The sequence below is a fragment of the Emydura macquarii genome, unplaced genomic scaffold (genome assembly GCF_026122565.2).
Source record: "Emydura macquarii macquarii isolate MOO-44397 ecotype Brisbane River unplaced genomic scaffold, CSIRO-AGI_Emac_v2 contig_629, whole genome shotgun sequence".
NCBI classification, from domain to species: domain Eukaryota; kingdom Metazoa; phylum Chordata; order Testudines; family Chelidae; genus Emydura; species Emydura macquarii.
In genome coordinates, this window is record NW_027130766.1 from 6,711,722 (window position 1) to 6,726,899 (window position 15,178).

Here is a 15,178-nt window from a genome sequence, read left to right on the forward strand (position 1 = left end):
AGTTTTAGCTTTGAGTTTTAGCTTAGGTAGTACCCAGGTAACTTTCATAGTAAATTCACCCATCAGATTTGGGGGCAAAAAAGGTAGTGGTTAATTCTTCCTGTAGCACTTGGCGACAGGTTGGCAAACACAACATCCCCAGGGAAGAGGGTGAGCACCCTTTGAAGAATGAAGTGGTGGTGGTTTAACACACACATGCATTTCCCTTTGCTGAGACCAAAAATCTGCTATTAGCATCTATGGTCCTGAAGAGGGAAGTGTATTTTATGCAGACTAATAAAATTGTCTCTCAAAGATAATAAAAACCAGCATTAAGTGAATTCATGGCTTTCTTCAGACCTTTTTTACAATCTGTATGAGTTCCAGTTTGCATGAGTGTTATTTTTCCCCCTTTCTCTTTCACTCTGTTGTGGCAAACAAGTTGCCATACTCCAGCCAGAGAAGATGAATAAATGGACAGATACCCCTTTCAGATCTCTGAGACTGTGAAGAGAAGGCTTCTGAATTCTCCTACAGATGGGTGGGTGAGGGAGACAACTTTGACACTAGTAGTTTCTCATCTTAGGAAGACTGACATATGCAAGATTCTTATAGTAAACCTAAGCAAATAATATTTGCCCTTTCCAAAGCACCTTTCACTTAAGAATCTCAAAGCATTTTACAGGCATTAAAAAATTACAATCACAATCCTCCTATGAGAGAGAAAAGTATTATCAGCTCTCCTTTTACAGATGAGGAAACTGAGGCATAGAGCAGATCATTGACTTCCCAAGGCTATACACGGCAAGTAAACACCACAACCAGGCAGGGAACCCAGGAGTCCTAATGCTCTGCCCTGAGCTGTAATCACAGATTCACTCCTTGGCACTAATGAAAATTGCAGCTTTGTATCTATGCATCTATTTTGAGATTTGATTCCATCAGCCACAAGGTCTTTTTGCAGCAGTCCATCATCTAGTTGTTTTCAGACTGCCGTTAATTATAGCTAAGTGTACTGCCATACCTGAGGTTACTGCTGCATTTCCACTACACAAACCCTTGTTTATTTGCGCAATGGCCAGTGTATTTATTTATAAGATGACCTGTTGCTGGGATGATATTTGCTCATTAATTTTTACATCTTTGTTTATTTGGATATCTTAAAGCAAAGTTTGTTTTTTTTGGGGGGTGGTGGAAGATGAAATTGTGAGAGAGAAAATAATTAAGGCCAACTGTAGTTTATTCCATGCCTTCCTCTAGCAACAAACCTCAGCTCCTTTTCTGTGCAAAGAAATGTGTAGAGCAAGGGACTGGGAATTAAGATTTCTACTTTCTCCTACAATCTTTGCCACTGAATTATTGTGTTATTTTGGGAAAGTCACTTAACCTCACATTTATTAATGATTATTATTACTGTAGCCCCAAGAGGTCCCAACCACGATCAGGGCTTCACTGTGCCAGGTGCTGTACATACCCATAGTAAGAGACAGTTCCTGCCCGAGAGAGCTTACAATCTAACTAGTCATGACAGACAAAGGTTGGGAGAAAAGGATTATTATCCCAATTTTACAGACAGAATTACTGAGGCACAGAGAGATTCAGTGACTTCCCCAAGGTCACAGAGCAAGTCTGAGGCAGAGAGTCAGGAATTAAACCTGAATCTCTTGAGTTCCAGTCCAGTAATTAATAGATTTTTAAAGCCAGAAGGAACTATTGTGATCAACTTGTCTGACCTTTGTATAACAGAGGCCATAGAATGTCTTTGTATTAATTTCTGCTTCATGTCCAAACTGTGCTTGAACTACAGCATATCATTTAGAAAAATATCTCAAAAGATGGTGCATGGAATCAAACAGATCATCACATACGTCCAAGGGGCATCAGTAGGGACTAATCCTATGACCGTCAGTGCTTTAATCAAAAGACCATCCTTCCTCTGTTGTGGACCTCCTTGGTCTTCAGTTTATATATCAGTAAAAGGGGGCTAATATCTACTTCCTAGAGAGATTGTGAAGCTTAATCAATCAATTACAATGCTTTCTGATTTTTGGTCTGAAAATGCTACAGACCGACAGAGTATTAGCATAAAGGTAAAGGTTCATTGAAGTTTTATTTACACACGCACACTTTGGCATATAAGCTCTAACACCCCCATGTATTTTTTTATCAGATTGGAAAATTCAAGCATTCAAAGGATTAAAATCCAATCGTGGCAATATACTACCCTGAGGGAAATACTTGCTGTGTTTGTATCCATTACCATTCTGAAAACGATATAAAAGAAGCAACAGTGAAAATCTCTATAGAATTGATCTGTTGCCACCTGTCACTAAGTGCAGTACTGTCTTTTCAACACCATAGCTAAGGTGCTTACAAAGTGTCCATGATATAATTCTTCCCTGTTTATACCTTCACTGTACAAGAAAGGCACTGGGTTAAACCATGGTATTCCTGGAGGCCTCAGTGATCTTTATAAAAAATAAACTATTTTGCATTTATAAAGTGTCTGGGTACTAGTGCCAGAGATCAAGAAAGTGAAACTGACCTGCCTAATGTCCTTGTCCAAGATGAATGACCTGCAAAATCTACATAAGATGAATGAACAGAATAATGAAAACAAAATTATAGGATTGATTCAGATCTCAGTTACGTTAGTATAAATCAGAAATGCTCCACTGAAGACAGTGGAGTTACTCTGGTAAATAAGATCAGAATCACACCCCATGTTTTTGAAAATTCTTTCCATTTTAATCATCTAAAATCTGCTATTAGTAACAGAGAAGGAAATCTTTAAAAATATACTTATATGACTATTATTGTGATAGTGCCCATTAAACAATGCATAAGACATAAATAAAATACTATTCCCATCATGCTTGGAAGTTTGCATAACATCGCCAACAATCCTTTGCCCTTTTTATTTTGAAAACAAAGCAGTCCAAAAAGTTTTTTTAAGTATTAATATTGTATTCCATGCAGATAATCAATACTAAATACATTGCATTAAAAGACAACTAAAGTGTCTTTAGTCCCCCAAAATAGTCCAATTGTGCTGTAAATTCAAGTATGTGGAAAGTAGACTGTTAGTTACTAAGAGAGAAAATATTTTGGAATCAGGTCCTGCTCCCATTGAAATAAAAGGGGGTTTGGCCACTGATTTCAGCAGGAGCAGAAGCAAGCCCTTGTTTTGTTTGTCTTTAATAAACCCTGTTGTGTATTTTCCCAACTGCTGAATGCACACAAGTGGTCAATTAACATATGTATGTCAATCTCCATTTCAGGACAAGCAGCAATGCTACACCCTAACAACATGATCAACAGTTGCCACAAACTGCAAGGGCTCTGTCCTTAAAAAGACAAATTGGGGAAGGCATCAGCAGTTGGTTGTATTTGTATCTTGTTTTAACCACAAAGCAATGGACTGAGCACAGCTAACAGCCCTAGCTTATTTTATATCTATAATATACACAAGTCAATATACACATGTACATTATACAATTTGCTTCTGAAGAAGCCAAGCCAAAGGGTTCACACTAGATCTAAACCAAAACTTCAGGACATGGCTACAGAAGCCAGGTGCTTCTTGTCACACTACTGGCATTCCTATCATAGCTTTGCACATGAGAATGGCGGGATTAACCTGCATCTCCAAATCATCTGAGTTACACTGATGGCCGCCTACTTGGTCCCAGGCGTCATTTCCTTGAATGATGGTCCAGCACTTGTAGGTTGGCAGTGAGAATCCTTCACATTTCTTCTTCCTCCCTTTAACATCATCACCACCACTGCCCTTTAGGGTAGGAGATAGACCTATTCCAATGTGAAGTCATATGCAATGAAAACTAGAGACCCTGCATGCTGAAAGATTGACTCTGACTGATTCCGCTGACTCAAAATGGTCTTACAGCTCCCAGAGGCAGACCTCACTATGAAGAGTGCCTGGGATCCTTTGTTTCCTTCCATCCCAGACTCATGCTCCTATTTTTACCAATAAACATTCAATTCTGAAATTAATGCTGCAGGTTAACTCCTTTCTGTGCCTTATGGGCACATGAAACATGGGCAATTCAGGGGCTTTTACATGGACAAAGGCCAAATGGCCTTTCCTGGCAGAGATTCCAAAGCAATGCAGGGAAGCATATGCCCATGGGAACTTAAGCTGTTTTAACACTTCAAGGGTTAATTCTGAGTCATACAGAAGAATCTTAGTTTTCTGAATTGCCTGCATGATACCAAATATGTTGGAATAATTTGGAGTACAGATAACTGACAGTCAATAGACAAGGATTCAGCAACAGGCAGACATAAAAAGGGTTTGGATAATGGGAGTTCAGATCATCAGGATTCCACAGCACAGTTTTCTGTGTTGGGGATGTCCTTCTTTAACTCCTCTGTGGTCCATTCATGCGACTCTGGGTCCAACCACGACAACTAGGAGATGGCTTAGAAAGGATAGATTCTGCTCATATCTATCTCTAGAGGATAAAAGGAGGAGGCAGCTGGCACTGGCATATCATACTGCGTCTCACCTCTTTCTCAACATTGATACATCAGCTAGGTTATGGATGAATAATGAAGAATTGTACTCCAGTAGGCAGCGGGTGCCAGTGTACTGCACTGCCTCTCAACTGACCATAGAGAATGATCTCCATATGTGGGACAGCAGATCTTCCCTTCTCAAATGTGGGGTGAAGTATGTCGAGTGTCCCCCTCCTCAAAACCAGGCAGTGGGTGCCCACTAGCTACACAGCTCCTTGAATTGGGTGGCAAAGAATTGCATTGACAACAATTGGTGAACCCTTGTGTCATAATTGCAACATGCTGGCTCACATGTAGCAAGGTATCAGGCTACCCCATAAGTCACCTCAGAGATTGAGAGCATGAATTATATCACAACTATATGGTGAAATAAAATGCCACCTTTTCATTTAGGGGGAAATTAGGTAAAAGATGTCATGAAGATTTAGTGGTAAAGAGTTAACAATTAAACTCATGGGTAGAGGGGTGCTGTTTCCAGAACATTGTTCACGTCACTTTCATTAAAGGGGCACTGCCAAGTAAAAATTTAAAAGTAATTTCTTCATCTTCCCAGACTCTTAGAAACATGAAAATAAACATTCCTGTCTCCATTTTCCTATTTGGCAAACATTGATTTTTTTCTTCTTCTGCCTTTGCTTCAAACTATTCATGGCCCTGCCACGTTTACTTCTTTGATTGCCACCCGTGTCCCCAGTGACATCAACATTGTGAAACAAACAGATGTATTTTTCTAAATTTAATTTGTGCACCTTCTGCTGCCTGTCTGTGCTGCAGCCCTCCCAAATATTGTACAGTCTGGGACAGGGTTTGACAATTTTAGGTTAAAACTGATCAAAACCTACCAAAGAAATATTTAAAATTCAGTTTTGATAAATCCCTAAAATTTACAGTTTTTGTAGTGTTGACAATTATTTATGGAGACCTCAAGCCTTCCAGTATTGCTGAGAAGTCATGCTCAGCAAAGTGGAACTCTGGAAGGATCTGATCTTTATCTATCGTTAAAGGAGAATCATATTTTTAACACTGAATAAAAATTTTTGCTCCAAGAAAATTAGCCATATATTTACCTAAAAATAAAATAAAAATCACGAAAAATAAAACAATGAAAACCAGAAATCATGGTCATAGTCTAACCAATAATGACAATTTTTGTTCACTGCTGGAAAATTAGGAACATTGCCTTACTAGATCATACTGTAGTTCATTTAATCTGATATCCAGTCTCTGACAGCACCCAGTACCAGATGCCTGAATGGAAGAAACCCCATAGTGGGCAACTATGGAATAATTTGCCCATAAGAAAGTTTTTTCCTGACCACAGGCATTCAGAGGTTGGCTTATGCCCTGAAGCATGAGAGTTTATTATATCCCTTACACATTTTATCTTACTTAACACAATTTTTCATGTTTGAATTCTCCATCTAAATGTCTAATCCTCTTTTGAATCCTACTAAGATCTTGGCTGCAATAATTTTTGTGGCAGTGAGTTACATGGGTTAATTATACATTGTGTAAAGTATATGTGGTTTACATTTGTGGCCTTTTACAATCACTGGATGTCCCCTTGTATTATGAGACAAAGTAAACAGGAATACCTAACTGACCTTCTCTTTGCCAGTTAATATTTTATATACCTTTAACAGGTGAAAAAAATGTGATTATTGTATGAAGAGATTGAAAATCCAGGGGAAATCTCCTACTAGATTATAACCATTTTAAAGCAGGCCATATCTGGAGTATAAACTACATGACAGTGTTCCTTTAAACTTATTCAACTAGAGGGAGGGGAAGAGAAATCAACCTTCTAGCTCAAGATCCTGCTTGGAACTAAAGTTTATCTTCTAAATATCTCTGGAGAGAGAATGTCTGGGCTGATGGTCCATAAAAACTTGGCATAGTTCAGCCTGACTTAGCCTGTTTGAGCATTTTGGTGTCTTCATGAGATAATCAGATGCAGCAAAAGCTTCCCTAGTGGCTATGTCTGAAGAAGTATAAGCCAGGGTCTAAATGCCACCTAGCATCCATATTTATCCTTAATGGCTATATAAATTCAGTCCATGAGACAGAAAACATTAATTAGACAGACCCTGCCTTTGGCAGTAATCACTGCCAGTGACAGCTGAACCAGCCAGTAGATAAAATATGCACTAAATATGACATCAGAATAAATAGACAAGAAACATGCAAAAACAATACAGCAAACTCACCCTGTTTCTTCTGGGAATGCAAATAGCACTTCACACTAGCCTTGGGAGTCTGTTTGGGTGTCTGTCAGTCCTCAATTTAGGGCCCACTCCTGCTCCAGTTGGAGTCATGCAACTGGCTTCAAAGGGAGCAGGATAGAACCTCTATTTTCTGTACACTAGTCTTTGGTTCTCAGTGCAAAGAAAAAGAAAACTTCTAGAGGTCTAATGCTAAAGTCCTTACTCAGGGTCAGATTTTGATACCAGTAGTACCAGTGCAAATCTCCACTGGGGTCTCATCTAAATCCAACTGAAGTAAATAGAAAGACTCCCATTGACTGCAATGGACTTTGGAGCAGGCCCCCGATGCACTGATTCCAATGCAATTACTATGGATTTATGACAGTGCTACTGAGTTCAAACTCTAGCCCTTTGTCCTTACTAAGGTGAAACTTCCATTGACTTCAGTGAAAAATTTGTTTGAGTTTACTTCAGGATTTAGCCCAGGGAGAATAACGTTTTCCATAATGCTCTTTCCCCACCCACTCCCATTCTAATCAGATCTGGTTTGGAGGCAGAGATGAGAGCAGAAGATGACCTGGATTTTGAGGAAAGGATCTGAGGTCTCTTCCACATCTGCCTAATAATGTGGCCAACCAGAAAGGACTGACGAGAGCTACTTTTCAGAAGTGCCCATGAAGGTGAATCCTCTACAGGGCATCGACCTTAGATGGGTCAGATCTGTCTTGCTTCCTGGACAGAGGGTGAGAGCTATTAGCTTGAAGGACAGAGGCGTAGGGTTCGAAGCAGTGGGGTGGGATGATGAATGAAGGAGGAAAGCATGTGGGTCCCAGACTGGGAACTGCTCATCTTAGATGCCTGAGGTGGGAGGGAAGAGGTCAACACCACACAAAAACCTCAACTCAACTGCTGTTTTCCCTACTGACACACCCGGGGCTCTGGTGCCAAACTGCAGGCAGACTGACATTACAATTCTCTGCCTCTGCTTCAGGATCTGCTGTTCACAGAGGAGTCTCCAGCAGAGTTGCATCCTTGCATTGCCCTGATTCATCCTTTTTCAGTGCTCCATCGGGTCTTTCCTCTGGTTGCTGCTCCTTTTCAGACAGAGGAGAGCGTTTGCAATAGAATAACAAGAGACTCTAACCCTGGAGACAAGGTTGCGGGGGTGGGGAAGGAAAAGGAATGCGCTCAGCACTGTTCTGCTTCAACAAAGCCCTCCTTCTCATGGCCAGCTGGTTCCACTTCGGAGTATGTTGTGTGGTTGGTGTGGTTTCGGAACTTCATGGCTGGCCAGCGGTGTGATCTCCGCTGTGGACAAAGACAAAGATGCATTAATAGCTAAGGAAGAGGCTTTAATTTGGGACATGCTGTGAAGTTTGCAACCCAGACCTGAAACAACCTTTAACCTCTACAGAGCTCTAAGCAGTGGTAGTTAGGTCAACGGAAGAATTCCTCCATTAACCTAGCCACATCTACACCAAGGTTAGGTTAGCTTCACTGCAGCGCTCAGGGGTGTGAAACCATAGCTAGGTCAATCTAATTTAAGTGTAGACCTGGCCTTAATCTAGTGTCACACCACTATAGTCCAGTGGGATAACAGTATTGCTTAACTCCAATTCATTAACCTCTTAACAGTATTAAAATGGAGAAAGAGAGGAAATGAGGCCTTTGGTGAAACCAGGTCTCAAGTCCTCCAGAAAGGAAGGACTGTTCAGTAGTTATGGCACTAGCGTTGTACTTGGGAATACCAGTTTAATTCCCTGCTCTGCCACAGATTTCCTGTGTGATCTTGCACAAGTTACTTAGGCCCAGATCCAAAAATATATTTAGGCTCCTAACTTCCATTGAAACCTTTGAGGATCTGGGTCTTAGTCTCTCGATGGCTCTGTTCCCCATCTGTACAATGGAGGTAATAGCACTACCTTGCCTCATGGGGGGAGTTTTGAGGATGAATACATTAAAAGATTGTGAGACACTCAGATACTATGGTAAATGGGGCCACAAGACATCACAGAGCCTATCTCTTGAAAGAGACAGATTGAGGAATAAAAGGGGCTATTGGAAGAAGGGCTGGAGTCTTCTTGTTGCTCACTTCCCCCAAAACAGATCTCATATTGGAATTAACCCACTCCTGATTGCCCCAAGTATCTGTGAAAGCCAAGAAGTTATTTGTAAACAGCAGAGGGAGAGAAAGCCCCTGATTATTTGGAAATTAAAAATCTGCATTTAAAATATTCACATCATCAGTTACATCTCAGAGGATGGAGCAGTATCTATTAATAAAGTTCATCAGTTTCAATCTCCAGAACCCAACTGGGCAACTCAAAAGGTAGCAACCTCAACTTTGTTACAGCTCCAGTCCAGCTGAGCTCTTGGTCTGGAATTTGTGTGCATTTTGAGCATTTGTGTCAGAGAGATTGCGAAAGGGAGAAATAAAGTGTGAGTAAATGTGGGTTTGAGTGTGTGAGCATGTGAAAGAGTCTGTGACTGTGTGTGAAGGAGTCAATGAGTTAAAGAAAAAGATTGTGAGAGAGTGAAAGAGAAAAGCTGGGTGTGAGTGAAAGAGAAAGAAACTGGGTTTTCCGACATCAACAACTGGAATTAGAAGATTAGCTGTGACTGTAGGACCATGGAAAGAAACATTTAGATGCGAAATATATCAAAGACCCCCTGCTCCTCCCCTCTCGGCTTCCCCAGACGCCCTGTAAAGGAAAGGCAGCTAGGTTAATTGAAATGTATCTGAATCAAGTCTGCTGAGAGGATTCAGACTGCAACAAAATGTCATTTTAAATGTAGGGTCAGTTACCAAGCCCTAGGTGAGAGAGACCCAAACTCCCTCCCTGCTCCAGAAGTTTAAAATTCCCTGATGGCAACTGTACCTGGAGGTAAACTGGCTCTTTTTTATTCAAGGCTCAGTACATTCAACTGCATGGCTCAGCACATGCCAGCTGCACAAATCAATGTGAATGCTAAGGCGAGGCAACCCCATAAGGGAAGGAAATAGATTTAGAAGCCAGATCCTCAGTTGGGGTAAGCTGTTGTAGCACCACTGAAGTCAAAGGAGCCATGCTGATTTATTCCAGCTGAGGATCTGGCCACCAGAGTCCATTGAGTCAATACTCAAGCCTGCCTGGGGACTGGGACACGTCTCCCTCATTTCAAGTGGCTTCAGCTCTGTTGATGGTAACCAAAGGCCTGGGACAAGGTCTGTCCACTCACCTCAATGAAGAACAAGGCAGCGTTGGAGGTGGGATGGCTGCTGATGTAAATTACAGCAAGGATAATGGCTGCAATCAGCAGGATGGCCAGGACTATCCCCACGATGGTCCCGGTGTGGATTGGGGCTCCGGCTTTCTTTCTGGGAAGATCATTTCTCACTCCTGAAAAAGGGATTGTTATAGAGCGTGGGAATGGAGGGAGAATGACTGCAATCACTGAGGCCTAGCAAAATAAAATGGCCAGAGAGGCAGAGAAAGCACATAGAACTGTGAACAAAGGAAGACTTAGGCCTTGTCTACACTACCACTTATGTCACTCAGGGGTGTGAATAAGCCACCCCTAAGCAACGTAAGTTATACCAACCTAAGCACCAGTGTGGACAGTGCCATGTCCGCGGGAGAACTTCTCCCTTGACATAGCTACTGCTGCTCACTGAGGGTGGATTAATTAAGTTGATGGGAAAGCTCTCTCCCGTCGGCTTTGAGATGCTACACTAAAAAAGCTTGCAGTGGCACAGCCCTAGTCAACATCAGCACAGTGAGGAGAGAGGACTCTGGCCATGCTAATAGTCATTCTCATCGATGAGATGGTGATGTGTGCACCAGAGCCTATCAATGATTTCATTTTTCAGGCTATAGAATACCCTCAGTTACACAAAGTTCTTCTGAAGAACTCTGTGTAAGCTTGACAGCATGTCTCTTTCACCAACAGAAGTTGGTCCAATAAAAGATATTATCTCACCCACTGTGTCTCTCTAATATCCTGGGACCAACACGGCTACAACAACACTTCATGTAACTAACCAGTGCATTTGATTTCACATAACATGTTCCCCTTAGGAAGAATCTGAATGGGTGATGAGACAGTTAAGGACTTACCTTCCCCTCCTGCGTACTGATTCAGCTTTGTGTCATCTGTAAAAGAGAAACAAAAGCAAGAAAAGGGCAGGAAAGTTAATAGACCCTTATGGGGCTCTCCATTCTCCACACTCCCGCACCTCCCTACAGAGTTCCATCCCCAAAACATGCCTCTTTGTATTGCCCTGTTACAGGTAAGAGTAGTTTTATCTCTTTCAGTTTGGTGGAGGGAGGGGGGAACATATAGAAAACAAGACAAGGCAATAATGAAATTGCAGGGTTTCTATTTACAGTCTCAGTGAATGTGGCAATTGAAGCACAAAGTTCTTAATGAATTGCTCCTTAAATAAGCATTTTCAGCATCGAAGCACTATGCACAGTAATGAACATACATTGGATCAGGCCCTATGTTTGCGTGTGATGTGCAATCACATTTTTCTTATAGGAGTGGATAGGGATGACAAAGGCTAGTTGATTCATGAGTGTGTGCACACACAATTCTCCAAAAGGCTAGATTTGGAAAATTCAGACCCAGATGAGGTAATCAGTTTTTAGACACTTTTTATATTCAATCTATGCCATTTGCTGAAACATGTCAGCATATGTTGCTGGCTCTCTGCTGGCTCAGATAGGTATGGCAAGTGATGTTAACCCAGAGCCCGCTCCATGGGGGCCAGAAATCCAGTCCCACTTATTCTCTGCCTCAAAGATAACAGCATATAGATTGTAGGAATCTCCCTGCCTAACATGGCAACATCATCACCTACGAGGCAGTCAAGCAAAACTCCTGACCCAGATTTCTTTGCTGCTTGGCTGGGACTCTGCCTATCCTCAGCGCTGAGATAAAAGACAGGACGCCAGCTAGTCAAACGCCTCCACTGAGCAGAGCCAGGCTGGGTGGGGAAGATGCAAAGGGGTGGGTCTCGTTTTGCTTTGCTTCTCCAGATAAAGTTCGCTGCCTAACACAGCTGGCTGCTTGTTTCTGTCCAAGATTACAAATTAATTTCACGCTTGAATGTGTCACAAAAAGCCTCTTGTTCTTCTTCCAAGACTCAATCATGAGTTGGAAAATCATCTCAGTAGTGGTGTTTTTTCCCCTTCACTTAATTGCTCTTTTCCAAGTTGACTCAGTTAGCCACGCACTTCTCCACCCCAACCCCCCATTCTCCATTACTGAAGGACAATGTTCCTTTCTATTTATTCTAATTAGCGCTTTGCCATGAGGGACTATTAAATGGTGAAACTGAAGTGATACCTGCCACTAGGGTGGTAGGAGACGGCCCATGTGTTAATAGGAGTAACAAGCAATAGAACAGGGATGTCTCAAAGTATCTTTACTTGGGATTTCTTATACTGGAGAGAATTCCATTCTTGGACTAGAAGGTAATGCATATGACTATGGATTTATTACCCACAATGTGACAGCACTGCCAGCCATGGGTCATCAGTCGGAAGTGAACATGTGATCTCTACTGTGTTAGCTAAAGTCCAGCAAGGACCTTAACTTCTTTTATGGAGCAGACATTCAAAGGAGACTGCAATCTGGTAGGTTATACCAAGGAGAGGTTTTGGAGAAGAGTTTAAATCAAAACCCCAGACCCAAACAGTCCCAAAAGTATAAGCATGCTTGGATTGAGATGTTGAGGAACTCTGTGGCTCCGTGTCTAGAGAATTTGGGCCAAATTTAGTGATTAGTCTAGTGTGACTTGCACTTTTTTGCAGCCCTATCAAATGATGCATGTTATACTGGCTTACTGTGTCTGGGTGCCCCTTCACATTGGGGTTATTCCATGATAGGAGAGCCTTCCAGCTGCTCTGTAGTCACATTATGCCATCAGTGCAAGGTGGCTGCGGTGGTCTGACCTACACCACCTTCTAATCACTCTGAATCTGTCCCCGCTCTATTCTCATCTCCCTTTTTTCTGTTCCACTCCTCCTCTCCTTGTGCCTAAAGGTATAGGATTGGGGAGCCAGGAATGTTAACTACATTTTCTTGGATATTACTTCCTTTCATTAGCCCTTGGAGTGAAAGATCTCTCCAGGGATAGACATTTGGGGGAAATGTGCTCAGAGAACATTTCCACTGCTACTGCTTTCTCTTTAGTCCTACAATAGCTGTTCCACCCCATTCCCAGCTGTCTGTACCTTCTGTGGTGAGGCTGTCAATGAAAAGAGAGGAGGTAGTGACATCTCCATCAAATGACGTGAAGGGGCTGGTTGGGGATGGTGAGTAGTGGTCACCCTCTGCCAAATCCTCACAAGTCCTCTCGTTCGACTGAAAAGACAAATGGAGAAAGGCTACTATTCCCAGCAATCCTCCAGCAAGAAGACCTCTTTGTGCTTCAGTCAACCAAGCCAATAAACTGGCACAAAGCAGAGACTCTGGGGGGGACCCAATAAGATGTACCACCAAAGCTGATCTTTCTGAGGCAAACAGATTAATTTAGGCAGTCTAGAGTTAGTTACACTTGCTAGGACTGAAATTGCAAGGGCTGAACATCTTCATGCTTCCGGGTGAGTAATAATCATGCTCCAGAGGGTGAGGAAGAAATCCCCCCAATAGAATGGCATCTTTAGGTGCATTATGGAGGCTTTTACACCTTTCTCTGAAGCATCCAGTATTGGCCAATGCCAGAGACAGGACACCAGATTAGAAGGACTATAGGTGTCTTCCAGTATAAAAAGAAGGTGGGATACCAGACCAGATACATGGACCATCCATCTATTCCAGTAAGACAGAGAGGTGAGATACTGGACTCAATGGATCACTGTATCTGGTGCAGCAGGGATGGATGATACCAGACTAGACAGACCATTGTTATGTTCTTATGGACCATGCAGAGCTCATCATGAGTTTTCATCTCTAGAAGACTAGGACATGTGCCATCTCTCTGTCTCAGGAGTCAAATGGCTACAAACAGATCTGAGAAGCAATTGTCCTAGTGAGAATTCCAGAGGCAGCTAAATCTCTCATCATGAGAGAGACAGGTAGAGCAACCTGTGAGCAGAATCCATCTTTTCAGGGAAGCTGGGAGCCACCGATATCATCACACTGTCAGCCCAAGGGAAATAACCCTTCCCTTAATCTCACCTCCTGGTCACAGCCATGTGACAGCCACACTGGACGGTATCGGTCAAACCCACTGGAGCATCTACAGAGAGAAGGGATGTTACTCAGTGATGCATGCATTCTCTGCTAGACACAGCTAGCAAAGGCAGCCAGGGTTCAAGCAGTACTGGTCATTTGACCACTTTATGTGGATGGCATTGCTTATTTCACACGTATGGTTTTAATCAGTGTGAGAATCCCAGATGTTACCATGATGGGCACCATGTAGAGATAACTGAATAAATACATATCAGAAATGAGCCTATTGCACAAGACTGGAAAGACCGGATAGAAAGGGGTCCCCATGGACACTGAGATTCCAACACAGCTGCGCTGGAAGGACCCAAACTTTCCTCTTTGTGGGAGACAGAGAGAGGCAAGGAAGTAGGAAAGAAATATATATTTAGTGAGTTTGAATTTCCACCCTCTGGACTCTGTGCCAGGGGTAGGCCATGAACTCCACAGTGTGTTTTTTTCCAGCAACATCTGCACAGGAAAAGCAACATATAAAAATAATAATAATACTATACGGCACCAAGAAAACACCAGCTCAAAAAATCTCAGCAAAAACAGAGGGAACTGAGCTGAAGCCTGAACTTAGGAAGGTCTCAGGGGATCACAGAAAGATGAATCAAGGGCTCAGCTAATACAAGCGATCCACCCAACTACAAGTGAACTGAGCAGGAGGCCTCCGAGGAATTCAGGGTTCCTAAGATCCACTGTGCTTAAATGTTGCTCCTGTGGAAATTAGGAGCTCAGCAGGAGCAAAGTTTCAATCTCTTCTAGACAAGGGACAGATAAAGAGGGAGCATGGCCTTCAGGTTAAGACTAGGACTTCCGTGGCACAGTTCAATTCCTGGCTGCGCTACCAGCTGCCTGTGTGCCATTGGCCAAGCCACAGCAGATGGGATTTTTCAAAGGTGACGAGCTCCTTTTGGAAGTCAATGAGATGGTGGCTGACTATCTTAGCTCTTCTTGACAACCTCACCCTAAATCTCTCTGTGCCGCAGCTTCCCCGTGTGTAAAATGGAGGAAATAATACCTCCTGTCTCCCAGCCTTTGTGTTTATTGAGGTTGTAAACTCTTAGTGGACTGATGTGCATGTATGGTCCTGGGGACAAACATGTCTCAAAGGCCTCTAGCTGGCACTGTAATACAAATAATAATAGCACAACTGAGTGTCAGTGAATGGGGGTTTGGAAGATCAGGGTTGCCTGCAATCATTAGAGATGGGCTGCAAAAGGATTCCCATGAGCATGAGAGTTTCAGAC

At 42.5% G+C, this 15,178-nt stretch overlaps 1 protein-coding gene across 1 annotated transcript in view; it reads right to left on the reverse strand.

The window, feature by feature from the left end:
• Positions 1–2,574: 2,574 nt before the first annotated feature.
• The window catches only part of PLXDC1 (plexin domain containing 1), a 42,298-nt gene continuing 29,694 nt past the window's right edge, over positions 2,575–15,178 (reverse strand). Inside the window, exons 10-14 of the mRNA XM_067541198.1 lie at positions 13,890–13,950; positions 12,944–13,073; positions 10,820–10,855; positions 9,942–10,102; positions 2,575–8,030 (exon numbers count right to left, since the gene is read on the reverse strand). Coding sequence (XP_067397299.1) covers positions 7,911–8,030; positions 9,942–10,102; positions 10,820–10,855; positions 12,944–13,073; positions 13,890–13,950 — 508 coding nt within the window. The 3' untranslated portion in view covers positions 2,575–7,910. The remainder of the gene's footprint in view (positions 8,031–9,941; positions 10,103–10,819; positions 10,856–12,943; positions 13,074–13,889; positions 13,951–15,178) is intronic.